At 42.1% G+C, this 21,813-nt stretch overlaps 4 protein-coding genes and 1 long non-coding RNA gene across 11 annotated transcripts in view; 2 read left to right on the top strand and 3 right to left on the bottom strand.

The window, feature by feature from the left end:
- LOC117778730 (myomegalin-like) overlaps nt 1-1,366 on the bottom strand; it is a 44,862-nt gene extending 43,496 nt beyond the window's left edge. The window contains exon 1 of the mRNA XM_034614495.1: nt 1,173-1,366. Coding sequence (XP_034470386.1) covers nt 1,173-1,222 — 50 coding nt within the window. The 5' untranslated portion in view covers nt 1,223-1,366. The remainder of the gene's footprint in view (nt 1-1,172) is intronic.
- On the top strand, nt 1,263-21,505 carry LOC117778736. Its single transcript, XR_004616838.1, has 3 exons — nt 1,263-1,400; nt 7,620-7,624; nt 21,489-21,505. It is a non-coding gene; the product is annotated as an uncharacterized LOC117778736 (long non-coding RNA).
- On the bottom strand, nt 3,809-10,150 carry LOC117778735. 5 transcript variants are annotated; one of them, XM_034614504.1, is made up of 5 exons: nt 8,959-10,150; nt 8,737-8,861; nt 8,116-8,210; nt 4,677-6,287; nt 3,809-4,559 (listed from the first exon to the last, which is right to left on the bottom strand). In XM_034614504.1, the coding sequence occupies exons 4-5, from the start codon at nt 4,879-4,881 to the stop codon at nt 4,321-4,323; spliced, it is 444 nt and encodes a 147-aa protein (XP_034470395.1). In that variant the 5' UTR covers nt 4,882-6,287; nt 8,116-8,210; nt 8,737-8,861; nt 8,959-10,150; the 3' UTR covers nt 3,809-4,320. The 5 variants fall into 5 exon arrangements, with proteins under 5 accessions (XP_034470395.1, XP_034470394.1, XP_034470392.1 ...); XM_034614501.1 differs by lacking the exon at nt 3,809-4,559 and adding an exon at nt 6,886-7,289 and having other exon boundaries at nt 5,604-6,287; nt 8,959-9,975; XM_034614502.1 differs by lacking the exon at nt 3,809-4,559 and adding an exon at nt 6,886-7,289 and having other exon boundaries at nt 5,604-6,287; nt 8,812-8,861; nt 8,959-9,975.
- zgc:85843 (uncharacterized protein LOC405880 homolog) lies at nt 10,239-14,705 on the top strand. Its single transcript, XM_034614499.1, has 10 exons — nt 10,239-10,551; nt 11,421-11,524; nt 11,619-11,716; nt 11,991-12,094; nt 12,185-12,267; nt 12,356-12,480; nt 13,276-13,377; nt 13,468-13,560; nt 13,640-13,759; nt 13,870-14,705. The coding sequence occupies exons 1-10, from the start codon at nt 10,460-10,462 to the stop codon at nt 14,077-14,079; spliced, it is 1,131 nt and encodes a 376-aa protein (XP_034470390.1). The 5' UTR covers nt 10,239-10,459; the 3' UTR covers nt 14,080-14,705.
- The window catches only part of LOC117778732 (neurocan core protein-like), a 42,383-nt gene continuing 36,553 nt past the window's right edge, over nt 15,984-21,813 (bottom strand). For all 3 annotated transcript variants that reach the window (XM_034614496.1, XM_034614498.1, XM_034614497.1), the window contains exons 15-20: nt 20,971-21,022; nt 20,653-20,759; nt 20,212-20,294; nt 19,048-19,192; nt 18,082-18,264; nt 15,984-17,236 (exon numbers count right to left, since the gene is read on the bottom strand). In XM_034614496.1, coding sequence (XP_034470387.1) covers nt 17,118-17,236; nt 18,082-18,264; nt 19,048-19,192; nt 20,212-20,294; nt 20,653-20,759; nt 20,971-21,022 — 689 coding nt within the window. In that variant the 3' untranslated portion in view covers nt 15,984-17,117. The remainder of the gene's footprint in view (nt 17,237-18,081; nt 18,265-19,047; nt 19,193-20,211; nt 20,295-20,652; nt 20,760-20,970; nt 21,023-21,813) is intronic.

Genomic DNA, 21,813 nt, shown 5'->3' with positions numbered 1-21,813 from the left:
AGTTCAACTGGGCCCTTTCACTATAGGCTTCCACGCTATCTGTCCAAACTGTTTTGCTATCAGTGGAATCAATCATCCCTTAATCTGGTGGAAACAATTTGATTAGAGAGCACTTAAACACATCATTCACAATAAAATGACAACAAGTAAATAAACGGACCTATAATTGAACACTATGTGCTCATGCTCACTGTTTGGCCATCGCGACCGGGCTATACGTCTTTTTATACAGTGCTGCATCGGTCCTCCTCATTCCTAACCGTGCACGTTGTAAATTCCTCTGACAGCTGCTGGGTTACAAATGGTAAAGACAGTTGCTGCATGCCAGGGGTTTCAAAATTCACCAGGTGCAGGAACAGACACGCTGCAGCGTTGTGGTGGGCCGGGTATCATATCTATGTTTTACTACTTTTTAAGCAAAATTCAGTGGGATATGCCATGTTACTGTAAATGTGCTTGTGGGATTTAGTGATGTAATAACCTAGCCTACACACTACACTGCATGGAGATTTTTTAAACCATTGCAAAGTAATTTTAGTACAGGATCTAGTGCATGAAAAATATAATATAAAAGGCTAACCAAACATATTTAATGATTGGAAGTTGTGCTTTTATTTAATTTACGCTCATTCTTACCTGATTGTGTGAAGTATTTTTTAGTTATTACATCTGTGCCTGTTATATGAAGTGTCTCATGGGCCATATGCACATCCCCATGCACATTTGGACCCTTTAAATAATTCCTACTGTACCGCAGTGTTCTTTAGTGCAAAGTAGGCCACAATTAGCCTCGTGAAAAATCCTCCTTTTCATACACATTTCATCAGTTCATCATTCTTATCATGAAGGTATTTGGGTAAAGATGCAGACATCCGGTGCATCACGACAGTCAAAGTCACACAATGTAATCGCCAGTGGCCTCAATAGCTTGCACTGATCTATAAATCATGCAGATGGATGCTGTGTTGATGCAGCCTGGTGCAGGAGAAAGGCCTTTATTAGCTGTACCTCTGCTTTCTGTAGAGAACTGACATAAATGACAGAACGCAGCGACACTGTGAGAGGAGATAGTGCGTTAATGAGCCCCCAACCCTCGGCTCATATGTTTTGTTATAATGCCCAATGAGCGCCAGTGTTCCTCCGCGCACACGCTCCGCTCTGCGCCGCCTCACCTCTCACTCTGTCCCCAGGTTGGCTCCGGCGATGATGAGCTCCAATCCATGGAGGCTACTCCTGCAGACAACGGGCATCCATGCCGGTTAGCCTCCTTCAAATCAGCCGTGCACCAGTCATCGCTTAGCGGTAAACACAAGCATCCAGGAGGAGCGTGACATCTGCGGCGCACATCCGCTCAGGTTTGGTTTGGAGAGTGAGAGGGAGAAAGAAGGGGGGGTGAGTGAGTGTGTGTGTGTGTGTGTGTGTGTGTGTGTGTGTGTGTGTGTGTGTATGTGTAGGATGTCGCCCCCCCCCCATCCTGCAGAGAAGAGCCCCTGCTGTTCCTCCAGCCCACCACCACCATCACCACCACCACAACAGAACAATACAAGAACAATACATCCCCCAGAATAAGTGTCTGCACTTTCCCAGATTTAACTGAGGGTAGCTGGCTGTTTTCATAACAAAAGTGCCACAGCCTCGTTTTCAAAGCAAACTATACAATACACTCCACACACTCAGCATAGTATAATGTACTCCATGTCCATTATTTATCATTATATATGGCTATGTATAATCTTTCAGAGCCAGTTGTATGTCTACATTCATTCAAATCGAAATAGCATACGGATGTGGGCCACTTCAGACAATGATGCAGCACTTCTGACTTTCTCGTGGCCCGGTCAAAATGGATGAGAGCCTGAAGTTGCCAACTTGCAAAATAGCAAATGTGGCCCAAATATCCCAAAAACAAATGTGGGACTTTATGGCAAACATGTGAAGCTCTAGGCAAAGTGTAATGTCGAGGTGAATCGAAAGTGGCCCATGTGGTAATTGGAGAATATGGACCAAATAGTACAAAACAAATGTGGGCCACATTTGGCACCTTAGGCTGACATGCAGTACGGCTTACTTGTGGTCCAGATCTGGCAAACAGGTGCTGACATCATTCCATGTGGTATATGGGCCAGATAGCAGTGTTTGTGTGGAACAAATCTGGGCCAAAACTATTTTGCAATGTGTACAATGCGCTGATTTAACTGAGGGAATCTGATTTTTTTCCAAAATAAAAGTACCACAGCCGTGTTTTCAAAGCAAACTATAGCTTACACTCCAGACTCAGCCGATTATAAAATGCTCTATGAAATAATTGACGGTTTTTAATCAATTTATTTCAGTCTTTTATTTAGTCTACAGATTTATGCAACTGCAAATTAGGAGTCTGTGTGTATATTACACTCATATCACCAGCTGCCATATGAAACCAACATCTGCATATTTTATACACCACAAACCGACCATTAAGTTTTGCCTGTTTGCCAAAAATGTGTGCTTTACACCATGAAGCCTATTCATAACAACATAGTGTCAGTTGTCAAATGATATGATCTGTAATTACAGTCAACAACTTCATTAGAAATGGGGATTGTGATTATTTGACACATACCATTCGGCACACAAGGCACATTATCCTTATATCACAATATCACCTTCCTATAAGTGAAGTATTTAAGTTCTCTGAGATCCCACTCACACTCTTGATATGTGTATCAAATTGCTGAGGCTGCAGAAGACTTTATCCAGCCCATCAGCCACAGATAGTGACATAAACTCGGGGGTCCTGCTCTGAAGAACAAAGAGAAAAGGGATTAGGGGGGACAGAGTTAATAAGATTATGTCATTGTTTGCTTTAGTGCTCAGTGGCAAATCAGCCAGATGATGTGAAGATGGACACAGCTTTGGTAATCTTGTTAAATGTCACTGCACCAACTCAACTCTTAAAAACACAACTCATGGTGGAGACAGGAAACATTTACTTGCTGTTTTTTTACTGGATGCGTGTTTGCTTGTTACTCATTAACCCCACACATTCATTTAAACCTGAAAAGGTCCCTGTCTCTCCTTCACTGCATCAGCTGAGGTGGCATATGGAGCCAGTTTTACCACAGCGCCCTCTCCTGGGACCAAGCTTGCAGTTACGTCAGACATTTTTTCATCTTTCTTTTTACTATTACTATTATTATTTGGTTGAACTGAATCTTTAAGTGTAGGTTTAGTCTGACTAAGATCAGGGTAAATTAGGTTTCATTTAGTTTTTTCCTCGTGTTTTGTGTCTTATTCATGACTTGGATGTACCCACACGATTCAGATTTGAACAAATAGTAGGTGCATGCTAAGCTGACAAAAACTGAATCAGCCATGCGTTTGTTTTATTGGAATCAACCATTTGGTCTGTATGATTTCAAACCAAAATGCTCGAGGTCGTCGACTAATGTATTTATTTACATAACCCGATTAAATGTCTATTTTCAATAGGACGATCCCAAGATGCTTGTATAAGAGCTATGGTTTTTAACCAAAGAGGATATGCATACTTCTCTGTGTCATACATCTGGTTTAAATTTGCATATATTTATGTTATTGGTTATTCTCAAATTCACTAAATCCATGTGACCGTCAGTTGGTCTTATGTTTCCCTATAAATTCTAAGAAAATCCAGAAAGCATCCTAGTTTTCACATTTGACTGTCTATATATAACAGCAAATATGTTCACTATACCTGCTATAGAGAGCAGAGAGCTTTTTTCACATATATGACAGACATGAAAGTGAAACATTAAAAAACAAGCACTCTGCAATTGTTTTTATTGAACTAGGCTCATCTGCATATTAATGTGTAGCTCTTAATCTGAGCAGATGTATCTTCATACACTTGACTTCATTAATTTAGACATAAATGTTCTACAGAGGAGACATATTGCACATATACATATTCTGATATTATCTATATATACAAAACATTAATACTTTCATAGGATATTAACTAATCAGGGATGAAATGTTAATGATGTTCTAATGTTTGATCATCTCAGACTATGTGCTTGCATTTTGTGTCACGTGTGTTGCGGCAAATCAGCTGCAGTTCCCTCAACAGACACTGGATGTCCTCCTGAGACCACTGAAGCATTGAGCCCCAACAGACAAGAGTGACCACCACTCCTACAATAACACATTTTCAACCTGACACAATAACAGCATGTCAAAGCCACTCATTGAAACCTTTTCAGTCACATTAGTCTTCACACATTCACACCAGATACAGGAAGTCAGCATCAACGACAACAAGTCTCTAATCAGATTTCACCTTCCTCTTCCATTTCTTCTCTAAGCTCTGTTCCCGAACACCACACGAGGGCCCGACTTGAGGTTCCCCAGAGGTTCTGTGGAGAGGATCCAGATGGCGGGAGCTTTCCTGAAGTCCCTGTCCATGAACTTGTTCTCCTCTGCCCGAGCCAACGCCTCCAGCTCAGGCGAGGTTTCTGGGCACCAGTCGATCATGAACTTATCCTTTGCCTCGCAGTAGTTCACCACCACTTCTTCAGGCTGCTCCCCAAAAAGCAAATCTGGAACACAGAAACAGAGGGAGGATGTGTAAGTAAAACACATGGAGTGGCTGCTCTAACCGTGGAGAGCGGCACTTTTTGTATTTCCTTGTTTTCTAAAGAGTTGCAGATACAAACCTGCAAAGTCATGGATGAGGTCTTTGATGAGGTGCCCGATGATGGCATAGAGAACAAAAAACAAGATGAAGATGGCCATGATTAGGTAGAGGATATAGGAAGGCAGGTTGATGGCGTCCCGAGACGGAGGTATGTAAGACTCGAAGAGCACGGACCCATCTTCCTCCCTGAAGCGAGCGTTTAAGCTGTCGGACGTTGTTTCCATCGCCAGCGTCTTCAGATATCTGCCGTCAGCCAGAGGATATCCACTTAACAACTCTGTGTCATCCCTGTGTTAAGAAGCAGACACACAAGGTTCCCTCTTACTTGTCAATCCATGAAAACAGACACAAAATAGATCTGGAGGAAATAGCAAGTTCTCCGACTTTAGGCATGCGTTCACAGAATTTCTATTCTTGTTGCTCTAACAGCAAAGCCAGAAAGAAGCAGCTGAGGATCCCCCCAGTTCATTAGGTGTCTTTACACTCCTCTGGCTAAACACTACACTGAGCGTGCACGTCTTTATCTCTCAGTGTGATGATATATGCTCAGGTTGTTTCCCTCCCTATCCCTTCGCTCGTTGAGCTTCGCATTTGGAAACTAGATTAGCTGCAGAGGCTTGAGGTCGTCAAGCTTAGAGGAACCAAGGACAGCTCTCCGAAAAGGGAAAGTATTCAACTGCTGCATAAAGGATATGTACCGACCTACCGACCTACCTACATCCCTATCTATCAATCTATCTATCCAACTATCCAACTATCTATCTATCTATCTATCTATCTGTCTATCCATCCAGCCATCCTTGGTGCGTCCATCATTACCGGCCAGTATCTAATATGGCTGATGTCGACTAATCCTTGGCATTTGTAAATAAGGTCACAGCCCCTGACACAGCAGGTATTACAGTGAGGTAAGATGGATTAATGAAAGCAGACAAGACACAACAGCTCTCATGTATTATTCAGTTGTTTACTGGAGAGAAGCTTGGTCCAACACCACAACATGGAAATGTGTGAGCTAATGATGGAGAGTGACAGTTGTGGAAAATGAACAGAAAAGACCAATCATGTGCAATTTAACAATAAATTCTTGATATGTGATGGAAGCATTGACATTCTCATTTCTATACATTTCAAAATAAGATACTCTTGATGCGTGACAAATTGGACGTTGAACAGCAACATAATGCAATATAATTAAATGAAGGACAATATGGACTGTGTTCACATTAACTTTTAATAATTAAATCAAATGCTTTAGCATCACTACAACAAAGTCACAACACTGATCACCGCACTGACATATGAGATGTGACTTGAATTTGTGGAAAAACTCAGAGGGAAGTGACATAAGGGGTCAGGGGGCAGGCGAAGGTCACGCTATGAGTAGATATCCGTTTTTCTCCAGGGTATGACGAAGGGATGGAGCTCCTCAGCAAATGAGGGGTGGATGGGCGGCGGTGGTCTCCGTCTCCCCGGTGGAAACCAGGCAGTAGCCCGTCCTTCTCCATCTCCATCCTCAGCACGTCCCTCTCCATTAGTTTACTGGAAACACTCAGGCATCGCTCTTCTTTTACCTCCGCTCTGCCTTCCTCTGAATCATCCTCCACCGGTTTGGGCCCAAAAATCCAGTCTGTGATCAGGAGAAGAATGAGAGTGAAAGAATGAAATGAAAGTCATGGTTCTCTGTGACTTGACAGTGTTTTTTAAAGGGGAAATCAACAACTTTCTTATTTGTACAAATAATAGTGCTGCTGTCTAAACATGGCATTAGAGACTACTTTTTTAAAGGGCCTGTGTCACAAACAGGGTAATGGAGTTTGAAAGAAGTGGAATTTACCATACAAGGGAAGCCTAATTAAAGTTGCCGTTGACTTTCATTAGGGGAAATAAAGGATTAAGTGATTTTCGTTCTTAGTGGAAGTGTATTACCACTCTCAGAGGCTTCTAGCGGCAGCCATTCACTCTTTTTTTTGGTCCTTGGAATTGACCTTAAAGGGCATAACAAGGAAAGTGTTGGGAAGGTTAAACACGGCACACAAACCTCAGGATAAATGTGAAGGAGAGTCCTCGAGCAACACGTTCACCCAAAAGGAAAATGGAGGGAAAGACGAAATGTTTCTACCACCTTGACCTCAGAGTGTTGGGTAAGAAAAGGGCTCAGTGACACCACACACATGAACACCAGAGTGGGGAAGGAGAGGACACCAGCCTGGGGGTTTTACATGTACCTGCCAGGTCATGCATCAGATCTTTGATCAGGTGTCCCACTATGGCGTAAGTGGCCACTACAACCAACACCACCCCAATTAGGACGTAGACTACATTGCGCGGCAGAGTTATGGCGTCTCTAGCTGGGGGGATGTAGTCCACAAAATAGGCCTCCTCCTCGTTCCTCCTGGACAGCTGCAGGAGCTGCCGGTGCTCCAACGCCACATGTGAGAGGTTCAACAGCAGAGCTCCTCCCGAGGCGTTCAAGGACACGAATGGTAATTGGTTCATGGTTTTGGTGCTTGGTATATTTTGACAGAAAGAAACTCTCTTTTAAGGAGAGGCTGTTCAGAGAAGGGGGTGAAACTTGGTGTTGGCCTCTCTGGCTGATGAGGGATTCATTGTCTTGTTGAAGATCCGGCTCCTTCATTGGGAAAACGGGTATCATCAGAGAGGAGGAGGGAGAGGAACTGAGCGTTAGAAGATTTATAACGTTCTCCGAAGCTCGGAGGGGTGGAAGGAGTGACGGACAGATGGAAATGTCAAGATGGTTTTGAAAAATGAGAACACTGTCTCTGAGCTGCAACAGAATAATACAAAAATGTAGTTCACCAGACAAGGAAAAAAATAACATAAGTGTGCCACTTCTACTAATCTCTCGTCTAGACCTAAATCCCAGCACTCCTCTTTCTAGGTTTTTCAGAGAGGGGGTCCTCGGTCAAATTTCCAGCGGAGCAAGGAATGTGAGACGGAGGAGAGGTGAATATAGGACAGACACAGTTAATAGGATTGAGTCTGTCACAGAGCAATATCAGCTTTCCATCTGCAGGGATTAGAGATATGAGCGACGAGAGGTGGACAGTAATATGCCAAAGAGGCTTATGGTCCTCCATGACCACATTGCATATACATATATATATGATACATATATTACAGTAAACCCAGTTTCTCCAGGGCTTAAACTGGCATCACTCTGTGGATATATATATCATGCATTAATTCATCTTAAGCAGCAGGTTATCTATAAATATCCTGTCACATAATTTCACTAATATGACACAATATTTTCACGGCAAAACTGCAGTCTGAGCTTTGTGACCAGTAATATTCTCAGGGGTCGGAAAACTATACAACATCAAATGTAACTTATGGAAGACTGTCAACTGCTTTTCAAATATGAAAGTTGATCAAATGTTATGGAAGGAAAGAGATGACGCTGATGATTTGAGGACACAAAGTCAACTCCTTACCTTGTGATCAAGACTCGAAACGGCTCCTCAGCTTTTTTCATTGACTTGTGCATAGACAGGACATCCAAATTAGCAGGTGTGGTAAACAGGCGGCTCTGGAGATAAACACAAACACATGGCACAAGGTTAAGGTCATGCAAAACAAAAGGCTTACCTAAGCGGGTGGTCTCTTTCATATTAAACAGACAAAAACCCACCATCAACTAGTGGGCAGGTAAACAGTGATCTTAAAAATGCACTTTCATCCGTTCAGATCTGGGCGGAGCATCGGGATGTGCCGTAAACCGCTTCCTCTAGGCTTTAGAATCATTTTCCGTTTGCTTTTGAAGTTTGCAAAACTGAGAAATGAGAAAGTGCCATTCTATGATGGTGATGGCGACGTTTGCAAAGAGAATGAACCAAGAGACTGGGTGCAGCCCATAGTAGAAATCGTTCGACATGTTGCTCAAAAAAGGCGATTTCTAATGAAAATCAAGGCGAGAGAAAGATAAACAAAAATAGGTGAATGTTTGAGGTGAAAAAGCAGTGCGAGGTGTCTGAACGTGTGTCAGGGTGGAGATGTGAGGAGGATAAGGCTCGATGGTCTGAGATAATCCTGGGCAGGATTTGGTCGACACATACCACCGCCACCAGGGACACCTTTTCACTGAGTCAGCAGACAAGCAAAAAAAGAAGATGGAGCTCATTTAGCATCACCCGAGGAACCTGTCGACTCTGTGTGGTGCAGTTCGAGGCGCAGATTTACACTGTCAAGCCACAAATACTAAAACAAGACAATTCACGGAGGATAAAATCATGAAATTCAACCGTATTTTGATGTGAAAAAAGTTTTGGATACTCTACCTGTGAGAAGGGTTCCTGTCTCATTTATTGCAGGATCCGTTCACTTCAGAAATTTTTTGTCGTTCGCATTTGGGGTCTTGTTCTTCTTCAGGTGAAACACAAAGCAGATTAACGGCTCCACAGAAAGCACTACAAGCTGAACTAGTCCGAAGCAACAAAAAAATAACCACCCAGTCACTCAGTGAAGTTGGTCCATATTGACAGTGACTCCCTCAGGCCGGGGTGACCACCTTCGTGGGTTTGTCTTCTGGCTCCAACATCCACTTGAAGTAGACATCTCCCAGCAGGAAGGTCCAGTAGACGACAGTTAGGGAGGTGTTTACGACCATGATGCCGATGATTAAAGGGTGAAACATGGTCGAAGAGAGAAATCTTGAAAATCTCAAAATGAAAAAACCTGTCAGCTGTGTGGGCGAAGGGTTTTTCAATAAGTCTGATTGAATCTGTCGGCTTCCACTCTCTTCTTGAACTCCCCACCCCTCTCTACTCTCCCTTTCCACTGGTCACTAAGTTTCTGTGGCAACAGCAGCATAATCCTCTTCAGCAGCTTTGTTACAGAAGATAAAGTTGCATTAGATGAAGGCCTGCTTTACAAATGTTGTTCATCCATAAGAGGCAGTTGCATAATGCTGATGATCTGCAGTAAATAGAGTAACGTGATCCAATGTTATGCAAAGACACCGCATAAAGAAATGTAACAATAATGATCAGATTTAATCAAACACCCTGACAACAATAAAACAATATAATCTTTGTTCTGAACTTTATGTTCCATCTCGCATATAATCCAGAATTTAATCAAGCATGGAGACATTAGACTTAGCTGTTCTTAATCTTATACCAACACGGACAGATGGCTCCTCCAGTGAACCCCAGGGGCCACAGGGGCCTACAAAACACTTCAACCTGTGCAATATGACACCGATTTTTTTTTTTTAACTATTTCCTTTGCCTACTTATCTCATGTTCCTAGAATCCTAAAAAAGATAGAATGCAAAAGCAGAGGAGGACAAGTTGAGGACATGAGTGGAGGAAAGCTGCCACCAGCAGGCGGCAGTGTGTACTAGCTGCACTGTCAACGTATATGAATCAAATGGTTTGTCAGCAACATGTGGAACAAAATCTCATTAAGTTCAAAATCAACATCAGCCAACAGATCAAATCAAGATATCAAAATAAAGAATGCAGAGCCAAATGCGTAATTTACGCATGACGCACGACCCAACACGTTTCCATGCGTTTCCTTTAAATTTCCACCTGGTGGTCGTGACTCCTGGGTTGAACTTTGAGACCTGCAGACAACGCTGGAGCGAGCCAGTGCGTTGTTTCTTCACAGATCAAAAGCCAACCACTGACGCACCTTTTATAATTGTCTCCTTGCCTCTGCAAGCAGTGGAGAGGACACTGGCTCCTAACATGCCTCGTTCTGGTTCTACCGCCTGTCACCGCGTTTAACTGGGAATATTTCTCTCTGGACATTTCAAACGATACGTTTTGAACAATGAGGCCGCCGGTGGAAGTCTCCGTGTTTCTCATCTCTCTCTTGGCTCCTGGAGTTTTATACACATTGAACAACGTCCTTGCCCTCCAGGAGTAAGTGTGTGCGTGCGTGCGTGTGTATGTGTGTGCGGCCTTGCACTAGAGAGCTGCTGATAGTTACAGGCTTGAGAACAGGCCCATAACCATCGATATAGAGGGTTGTTAACATTGAGAAGATATTCACACATTCAAAAATAATGATAAACGAATCTTTGTTTCAACACAACACAGGGAAGACAGACAACGTCCTATCAAACCTAATCCTCCAAAGCGTGTTGATCCAACCTCGTTTAAAGTTACTGGTGAAAACCTGGACTCAAAACAAGATTCTAACAATAAAATAAAAGTAAGAAACGATTAGTTTAAGAAAATAGAGTCAAATGTTAAAACCAGTTGACTATAGTAAATTGATAAAGTTGAATTTTAAGATTAGAAAATTATAATATGACCCAAATTCACTCATTGTCTGTGCCAAGATTAGTGCAATAGAGTTCCACTGAAAAGTATAAGAATTCAAACTTTCCAATTCTTAATTTGTTCATACAAAATTATTTTGTTACATTCAGTGTTAGATATCGTGTCTAAAAGGAAATAATAGAGTTAATTAAATGGTTTCCAGGATTAAAGATCTTCATTGTTCTAAATTACTCCTCACCTTTTCCTGATGGAAGTATGAATGTGAATGATAAATTGTACATTCTAGTAAAATCAGGGACTGGAACCAAAGATTATTGTCATTGAATAGTCTACTAATTATTTTCCTGATTAGTTTAATGAAAACGTCGGTTCCATAGAAGAATGGTCTGTGATAACTTTAAGAAGCACAAGGTGATTTATTTAACAGGATGTGAAAAAGACTGCCTAATAGACTAAAGACGAGAAATGCAAGCAAAGCTCCACCGCTTGTGTTTTTTCCCCCTCAGACCTCTACCTATCCTGGGCGTGGGACTGGTCGTCCTGGGATCTGTTCTTCTTCTCGTCCTCCTCACTGTGCGACACAAGACCAACGTGGACCCTTTATTCTACGGTACAGTCAGATACACACACACACACACATTTAAACGTGTATCTGTGGTCCGAGTGTGGAAGCAGCAGTGTGAATGTTTGTTGTGTTTCTGCAGTGTTCGCAGAGTTTTCCTTCACCTGCATGGTGGGCCTGACGAACGCTTTAGAGCAAGATGGGTTCATCTCTGGCTTCATGGGCTTCTATCTGAGGATGGTAAGAGAACTTCCAAATGGGTCATTCTGTGTTACATCATCACACACACATCTTAATGGCATTTTTCCAACTTATCTGGTCACAAGAGAAACCTATGGATCTTAAATTGAATCAACATGCCAATTTTAATGAAGATCTGTGATGATTGGACATGGGAGGACCCAATCAACTTTTCCTGCCCCCCCCCTCTAAAACACTACTTCCTAACGATGGTTTCTTTTCCACGTGTTTATGTGTCAAAAGTATTTACCACGATGTGCTTCCGTCTCTTCAGGGTGAGCCTCATCTGAGTACCGCCTATGCTGTGATGATGTCTTACTGGGAAGGCGTCTTTCACTTTGTCCTCTTCCTCTTCATCATCCACCGCATGTTTAAAGGGTAAGCTGTCCCATCACCAGCGTCTGTGATTATCTTCTGCATGTTTACAGACGCACGTTGATGAAGTTTGTTGTTTTCCTGTCTGTGCAGGAAGTCCTACCGAAGCCTGGGCCTGCTGTGGGCGGGCTCCTCCATCGGCCACCAAATTGTTCTCATCCCAGGAGTGGTCGTCGGTGAGAGCTGCTTAAATAAACGCCGTCTTTCTCTGAACGGTAGAGTGTTGTTTGAGAGCATTTCTATTGATGGTGTTCCTGTGTGCAGGTAAATACGGGTCTAACATTCGTCCAGCCTTTTGGAGGAACGTCCCCTTCTTCGTGGTGCCTTTCTGGGCTGCGTCCGTGCTCTTCAGGAGACACAGAGAGATGCCAGTTGTCACAGCAGACAAGGTGAATTTCAAATAGTGAGACATATACAATATTCTGAATATCTGAGAGGAGTGTCTTCAAACCGTTTTCCTTTAGAGATTCATTTAATTGAACTTCTATCAAAGTAAAAACTATGTAACTAAAATCTCATGATTATATTTAATCTTCAGATAAGGACACATAATTTGTTTTTTAATTTGTTGGCTGATGTCCTCCCTGAATCAGTGTGTGGAAGAACACGAAGCACCATCTAAATGATGAAGACATCGCCCTTGAGAGCGATTTGAGGCTTGATGAAATAATAATAGATGCCTTTTCTATCATCATACATTATATATCATCATATTGCACACATATATTTCATTATCACTGATGGTGACCTGTTATTGATGATAATATAAATTCAATAAGTTGTTGTATTGACCTTTATTTGTTTATCTACACACACATTTGAAAAGGATTCTTCAAATTAAGATGCAGAAGATCTGTCTTGGCCAGCACATTTAACGATGGACTTTATTATGAAAGATGATATGAACAGTAAATATAAGGTAACGCACTTTCTTAGTTTGCAAACGTTCCTGGAAATTATAATAAATAGTAACTATAATTTAAATAATGAGTAAATATAAATGAAAACAGGTTAAACTTAAAGCAAATCTGCCATAAAATGCAGCCTCTCCTACACTGCTGATACCAGTGTATCTTTAGGTAAAACCTATATCTGCCCTCTCAATTTATGACACTTTTAATCACTATAAAAATAATGAGATGGAGTGTACCCACATTAACTGAGAATGCTCCTGTGTTGACTAGGTTGCAGAGGAGCAGAAGAAAAGTCTACTGACCAGGCCGGTCGACCTGCTTCTGTCACTTCTCTTAATGGGAGCCATGCTCTTCTCAGTTTTCCGAGGCTTTGTGAGTAAAACCACATGTTTCTTTTCAGTGTCTCTGCCTCTTATCGCACTCTTTGAGATATTAGTTTACATGTTTCTGTCTCTGTTCCAGGTGGTGCTGGACTGTCCTCTGGACACCTGTTTCACATACATCTATCAGTACGAGCCCTACCTCAAAGACCCAGTCGGCTTCCCCAGGGTTACGGTCAGTCTGAATACAGAATTAATGAAACCAAATATATTGTACATCCTCGATAACTGATTCTTGTGCACAATTCTTTCAGATGCTGGTGTATTTATTCTACGCTCTGCCCCTGCTGACTGTCTTCATCTACGGTCTGAAAACACCAGGGTGTAGCTGGATGTTAGACTGGACCATCTTCTTTGCTGGAGCCATGGCTCAGGTAACTGGTAATTATGTGTTTGCAGTTCTTCATATTCCTAGTAAAAGCAAATTACAACATATAGAGTCTAACGTTGGCTTCTTCCTGCTTCTCTGGCTTCCTCTCTCCAGACCCAGTGGTGCCATATCGGTGCATCTCTGCACTCCCGCACTCCCTTCACGTACCGAGTCCCTGCAGACAAATGGTGGCCTGTTATCACCCTCAACGTGCTGCTTGCTGCGGTGCCGGCTCTGCTGGCCCTGCGCTGCCACTCCAGCCCCACCTTTTTTATGAAACCTGTCCCCAAGGGACAGACCAACACCGAGAAGAAGAAAAACTAAACCTCACTCCAGCCACGGACTGTCGAGGAATACGTCACGCTATGACAAGGCTAATGTTTTCTGGGACTCTCTGTTGTGCACAAACTGCTTAAAACACCCAATTTTTCAACCTTAAAACCCAGGGAAAGTCTACAACCATCCGTCACCTGGCGCAGCACTCCCTGCTCGGACTATTGGACCCCTGATAAGAAAGCAGTTGATGAAGTAGAGGGCTGTGATCATCTCGCACAGCTTTCAGGTGACTCATGCAGATACAGAGATGGTATCTTTCCAAACTGAGTCTGTTAACCTAAATATATAGGACAGCAACAAACCACTGGAGAGTGAAAGTCTTATTATATAGTTTCTATGCAGGAATCCACAACAAAACTCCAAAGCTTTAAGTTTGTTTTGTACTGGGTCAGTGAAAAACCAAAACTATAGAGTTTAGTAACTTCATAAAATTCAATGAAGGATTGAAAGCCTGAATAAGTTGAATTTGTGATAAGAGTATCAGAGGTTGACAGATACTGTGCAATGTCTGGATCTACATGTTGTCACTGCACTGATCAAGTTGTGATCAACTGATAATTATGTCTATAAAATGTCAATAAACGATGAAGCATCACAGTTTTCTACAGCCTCAACAGTAAACCTTAAGGTTTTTATTGATATAGAAATAAGAGAACCCGAAATCAGAAATTACTGTTTTTGATTAATGATTTATTATTGGCTCTGTTCAACTCATCAATTGATCAACCAATAATTCTAGTTAACTCAGTATCTCATGGTTCACTTTATTTTGTACAATGAAAACAAATGCTGCCGTGTCTGAGCTAATAAAGCAAAAATCTGCTTTTCTACACCAGCCGAGCATTTTGGTGGTTTAATAAGACGTTTCCTCAGAGGGTCAATATTGTCCCCTCCGTTGGATGATGCCATTGTGCCCTATGTGCTCTGAGCTGCTGCTGTTGTCAAACTGATAAGCAGTGAACCTGGGTCAAGGTGAATTGTGACACACGACAGCAACACAAATGATCACGCGACACACTGATCAGCAGTGCGGCTACAAACAGTTTTAGTCTTTAAGAGTTTCACCCACTGGGGGAACTTTGACATGACAGAAACATTCTAAACACAACAGCACTTTCACTTCAAAAACTAATGGACTGAAGGACCTGTTCCCTCCAGTGAAACCAACAACCCAGGTCCAGCCTTGCTAGCAGCTCCATGTGAGCCTTTAAGCTAAATTATCAAATCCGCATGCTAATGCTCACATCGGGTATTTACCATGTTCATGATGTCAGTTTAATATGTCAGCATGCTAACATTGAATTATTGAGGAAAATGTGAATGCCATTAATTTGTAAGTATTTTTGATATAGTTAAGTGTTGGATGGAACTTTGAACTGAGGGGGGAGCTGGTTCATACTGTTCATACTGAGGGGAAACTTCATGGTGGTTCATCTTATATTTGACATTACAGTCAAAACCACAAGAGTCAACCTCAGGTGCCAATGGAGGAAAGGTGTTTTCATATCGGGTCCTAAGGACACAACCTCTGGGTAGCATGTCTAGGTACAAATTGACATTGCAATGGTTAGATAAACATTAAGATGTTTCACTTGATAAATGTAAACTCTAATTTGTTGGTGCAATGGGAAAAGTCAATTGATAATCTAAGATATCGGAATTCATCCTCATAGGAAGACAAGTATCAATGTAAAGTTTCATGGCAGTCATTAGATAAATATGAATGGGTTTCACTTGATCAGTGAAAGTGCAATGGGAAAAGTCAATGGATAAGCCAAGATATTGGGATTCATCCTCAGGGGATCAGGAGCGTCAATGCAAAATCGGTGGTTGTTGCGACATTTACAATGTAGAAATAAATAAGTGAGTTAATTAAAGGATAAACAGAAATGTAAATTTTTATCACTTTATTAAGAATGAAATACAACAGCAGGACAAAAAGTCATAAGAACACCAAAAAAGTGGATGACCGATCAAATATCAAAAGGACCAAAGACAAAAAAATTGTGACATTCTATCCATCATGTAAATATAGCCGTGCAAAGATCGAAAGTATTTAGCGATTCAGATACAATCAAGTGGTTATCTCGAGGGTGTACGGTATAATCCCATCTAAACTAACTATGTCAATGGGATATATGCTTTAGTTTAGAGTGCTTATGGAGAAAAGGGGGTCTATTTGATTGGACAAGGTCCAGCTATTGATTAAGGATCAGCCAATGACATAACACCACAATATTTACAGTACAGAGATTAGAGGCAATCAAATGATTAACTTTGTAACTAATTGATTGTTGGACTTATATAGAAAAAAATGATGTTACGTTGGCTTTTTGAAATATAAGTTAAAAAGGGAAAGTATATCACTTGTAAATGATTCATAATAAATAGCAACATACACAAACATAGTAAATATCAGGAAAAAAGCATGTCAGTAGATTAAGACAGACCAGCTATTCAGTAACTCTATGGGAGAAAAAAGTAACAGCTACAGTACACACACAAAAACCTCAGGGTTACCAGGGGCTGAACGCTGTCTTGCATCAATTACATCTGTGCTTTGTAAACAGAAAACTAGGATGAGTCATTTTTCATGTGGGACAAGCAAACTTTTAGAAAAGAAAACCTGACTCAGCACTTCTCTACGCCTCTCTTCTACATGCACACGCTCACACATGCTCACACACTGCTGTCGGCCCGACAGACCCAGAGAGGTGCAGGATTTACTGTCAGGGGGGGGACGGAGGGCGGGTGTTAATACGAGTTAGTGTAGGAGTTAGTGTTCGCATGGACCTTGGTTAAAGGAAGCAGCGTGAAAACAATAAGAGGCATCAAAAACACCCAAACTCAGTGACAGGGTTATGGAGATCAACTTTATGTTACAGTAAGAAAACCTTATTCGTCAGCTAAACGGAGAGAGCATGGTCAGAAGCACGAAAGGAAAACAGGAGGGATGTCAACTACTGTCTTTTCTTTATGGGCCATGGTTAGCACCTAGGCGTAGCAGACATGTCGTGTTATTTGGTTCAGTAGGAGCTGTTTGCGTCCTCTCTGGCCTTGTGTCCGTCTCCGCCGTGTCTCCTGTGGCTGCGGCGCTCGCGGTGCTGATTGTGGTGGTGGCGTCTGTACCGGTGTGAACGGCGGGCTTAAAGTAGAATGGAAACAAAGGTGTAGCTTGTTATATGTTGTACGTGATGTTATATGCTGCACTATAGCAGATACACAACACAATTTATTGTGTAAGATTATTGAACTTAATTAATCCCATTCATATTTAGTGATAATGAAGACACAGTTTTCCAAACAGACCTCAAACATAGTTTTTTCTGTAGTGCAAGTTCTTCATGGCATCAATTCCACATGATGTTGGAAACATTCCTTTAAAATTCTGCTCCATGCAGACATGATTTCATTGTTCAAGTTCAAGCTAGCAATCAAGTCAAGGTCGTGGATGAGGGGGCATTGAACTACATTGTTAAGTTAGTGACAGAACTTTTGCTTTGTAACATGATGTATTATTAAATTGGAAATCGCCTTGAGAAAATTGTACAATGTGGCCTGCACATGGTCTGCTTCAATCCTCAGACAGACTGTGGTATTAAAATGATGATTAATTGGTATTAATGAGCCCAATGTGTGGGAGAAAACATTCCCATACCATTAAACCATTACCAGCACACACAAGGCAGATGGGTTCATTGATTCCTGCCATTGATGCCAATTTCTACCCCTACCATCTGCAGCCTCAGCAGATTTATCAGACCAGGCTAAGTTTCCAGTTCCAGTGTCCACTGTAGCCTCAGGTTTTCTGTTCACGGTTGACAGGGCTGGAACCCAACATGACCCTCTGCTTCAAGGTTCTATGTATTTCTCCGATGCTTTTGTGCTCCCCACATTAGTATAGAGAGGTTCTCTGAGTTACCAGAGCCTTTCTGGCCAGTCCCCTCTGACCTCTCTCAGGCGGCCTGCAGGTTGAAAACAGACACTCACACTTTGTGCAGATGATCCTGGGTCTCTCCCAGCTCCCGTCGGCCCGGCAGCGAGTGGTGGGGATGTGACGCTGGTAGAAGCCTTCAGAGCACTGGTAGCGCACCACCGAATGGATGTCATAGTGTGACCTCCGGCGACCTATCAAATGGGCGTTCTCCACTGTGGGCGGGGTCCCACACAACACTGAAAATAATAGAATTAAATCATAAATCATGCAGATAGATGTTGATACATGTACATGTTTTTATTTCACATCAGTCCATGATTTCATTTACGATAATAGTCTCCACTTCCACTTCATGCATCTGTTGTGTAAAAATACTGACATTAAGGCACTGTCCATATTTGCAGGTGTAGAAGGCACAGTATTACAGTGTGTTTTGCCTGTAGATGGCAGCATTGTTTCTGTATCTGCAATCTGAGCTGAGCGGTGGTGGGTCCAGGGGGAGGTACCGGGTCTCCGCGGTCCACAGGGAACACAGCCAAACCACAGAGCCATGAGACCACAGCCAGACTAACAAACACTCCCCAACCACTTAATCCTTCCTTTTCTAACCCCTCCTGGACGTCCACTGTGTCTGCCTGTCTATAGCTCTCCTTGCATCCTGTAAGATCTCACTGCAGCTTCACATTCAGGCTGGCTGAGTCGGGTCTCAGGGTGAAGGTGAGTACGAGAAAAACTTGGTGGAACCGAACAGAGGAATTTCAGATTGTATTGACAATATCCGTAACGACAGTTCTGCTGCCTGGTCAAAGTGTGAGTGAGACCATGAAGAGATGAGATTAAATCTCAATTTTCACAAAAGTTACTGAATTCTGAGCAACTCCTGAAGCTTTGTGGGAACCAATCATTTCTACATGTCATTGTGTATGTGCACGTTTATTTAAATTATGCTAAAAGTACTAGTTAGTTTGTTGAGTGCTATCCACTGTTTGGTTACATTCGGTTCAGCAGTGTTGCAGTACCTGTGCCTTTCTTGCAGATGTAGGGCAGGTTGTAGTTGCAGGGCACGTCGTTCCACTTGCCATCCTCATGGGCAATGGTCACCACACAGTCCTCGCCACCTGCAAAGAAGTTATCCGGCTGGCTCTCCCTCCAGTTCTCATAAACCTGCACAAGAGCAACACAGTTCAGCTGAGACTGGGGCTCGGGTCGAATTTTTCTGTCCGAATCCATCCTAGAGAGAAAACTATCCGAGCACAACAAGCATTCTGTATTCATAAGCAGATAGCTGTTAATAGAGATCAGCCAAAATGTCCTCTGGACCAAAAGCACCTACAAATAGTCACTGCTTGTGTTTTGTGTGGAGAAACATTCAACTCATAGATAAAAAAAATGTGTGAGTGTAAACGGTAAACAGCGATCTGAAGTCTTGATTCGCATATCCACTGTCTACACCCACTGAGGAGGCTAGTTCGTCATCAGACGATAGCTGAGGCTCAGAGATCGTCCTGTCCCTGACACACATGGTTACTGCTTGTTTTACCCAAGTACAGACTGTGCTGTGTAAAAAACCAACCAAGCAATTGTGACCGACCTAACCCGAACCTGAAGGCTGATCATGAACCTGAAGGAATTCCAAGATTTTTGTCCCAACGGGTCCCGACAGGCTTTAGCTCAGCTGCATTAGTTTTCCTTTCTCAGTACTCTCTGGAAGTCTCTCAACTTTTCTCTTTTTTAGTTTTCTCTGAAGGCAAAGATGAATGCTTTCATTTTCCAATTAATTCCATGTGTAAGATTACAAATTTGATTTAGCATATAAATGGAAACGTTTAATCTTTTAAGGTCCTAAAGACTTGTTTTTAAATGTGTTTGTTATTGTCAACAATGTAGTCCTTCATGAATACAAATGTTTTAACAGTTGTGTCTTGTTCATAAGAGATTTCTGTATTTACTATAAGTAAATCTTTATCAGAGCTCTTCTTCCTTTCAGATCTGATCAAACTGCTCCGACACAGAACTGATAATGCACATTATTTGAGTTTCAGGGCGTTGAATCCTTATTCAATAAAAACCGAGTGCATCTTCTTCAGGATTTTAGCTTTTGATTTGTGCTCATTTTATCACCGATCTTATCAACTAGACAGTTTTTTCTGATGTGAAATTTTCAGGTCCTTTCAAACTCTCACCAGATCGTTTCCATCAGTCCACTGAAAGTCCTCCTCCACTGTGCGGTCGTTCAGTCCGATCCAGGCATTGTCATGACCCAGGCCTGTAGAGAACCAGTACAGGATCAATCTTTGACTTATTACACTGTAAGAAATCTGACACCCACACTGATATATCTATGTGATTAACACTCCTTTGTTCTATATGTTCTTTTCATCATTTTATTTGTTAATTCCTTTCTTTTCTCTGTCCTCAACTCTGCGTGCATCATAATATAAATGAACAAATCAGGACAATTACGAAGATTAGTATTTCTATGGTGTTGTTCGGTTGTATATTTTTGGTTGGAGTGAATTTACATGTCGTTGTTGAAGTTGTACTTTTTTAGTTTTGTGAACATTTGCGTGAGTGTCTTCCACATAAGTTCTGGTCGAACCACAACAACAGAAACACACACCCACCATTGATAAACTCCTGCTCCGTGGTGGAGATGACACTGCTGAGGTGGGCACTGTGCTCTCTGCAGTCTTTCTCTGCGTCCTCCCACGTGTGCCTGTGGGTGAAGTACCTGTGGAACAAGGCCGTGAAAGTGGATGTGAAAATGCATATTTCATACATTATGCAGCACGCCCAAGTGTAAATGGCACAGAGTGCTGCAGTAAGTATGTCACGGATAACTCAAGGGTATGAAGAAGTAATGCAGATAAACGAGGCCCCTGTGGTTGCAGGTAAATATATTGTGGCTCCATTCATTTTCCCGGTGCAGCCATCATTCCTACCTGTAGCAGTGGCCGTGGAACTTCCACCAACCGTGCTCGCAGCCTTCTATGTCTGGGAAGATGAAGAGAAAAGAGGAGGGGAAATGAGAGGAGCTAAAATTACTCCTCGAAGGGCACGTGAAAGCACAGTTAAGTGCAGGAACATGGGGAAAGATAAAACAGTCTGTCTAAGGTGGGAGGAGAGAGGAAGCAGAAGAACCATTTACTCTTTTTAACCAAGCGTTCTATCTCACTCACGACTTAAATATATGACTCTGGCATCTTGAGAGGCTAAATACACGAACTGTAATTATACTGGATTGTTTTCAATTCGCTGCACACGTGGCCCTCTCTCTGCACTATTAGTATTCATTAATAACACCGAGGCCCACGGTTTCATTTATAACTACTAAGGTTAGATATTCATTAATCCTCATTACTAGTGCAGCACACACACACACACACACACACACACACACACACACACACACACACACACACACACACACACACACACACACACACACACACACACAAAGAGAGAGAGAGAGAGAGGTGGATGTGGCTATAGCCAGGGAGCTGATGAATCTGAGTGTGTGTTGGTTTGAATGTGGTATGGGGGTTGATTAGTGCCACAAACCACTTAGACATACTGTGCCGTCCAAAAATCTAATTCCACTTTCTTACATTCATATAAATCTTTCCTCTGTATCGATTGTTTACCTTGGTATGGATCCTCACATTCGAGCACCTAAATCAATCTATTTGACACTCAGCCAGTTAATTGCTAATTTTACTTGTTTTCAGTGGCTTGTTTCTCTGACTTCCCATCCATGGCTCTGTTCTTTTCTACTTATTTGCTTA

This window comes from Hippoglossus hippoglossus, chromosome 17 (genome assembly GCF_009819705.1).
Source record: "Hippoglossus hippoglossus isolate fHipHip1 chromosome 17, fHipHip1.pri, whole genome shotgun sequence".
Lineage (NCBI taxonomy): Eukaryota > Metazoa > Chordata > Actinopteri > Pleuronectiformes > Pleuronectidae > Hippoglossus > Hippoglossus hippoglossus.
This window is presented reverse-complemented; position numbering and strand designations above follow the sequence as displayed.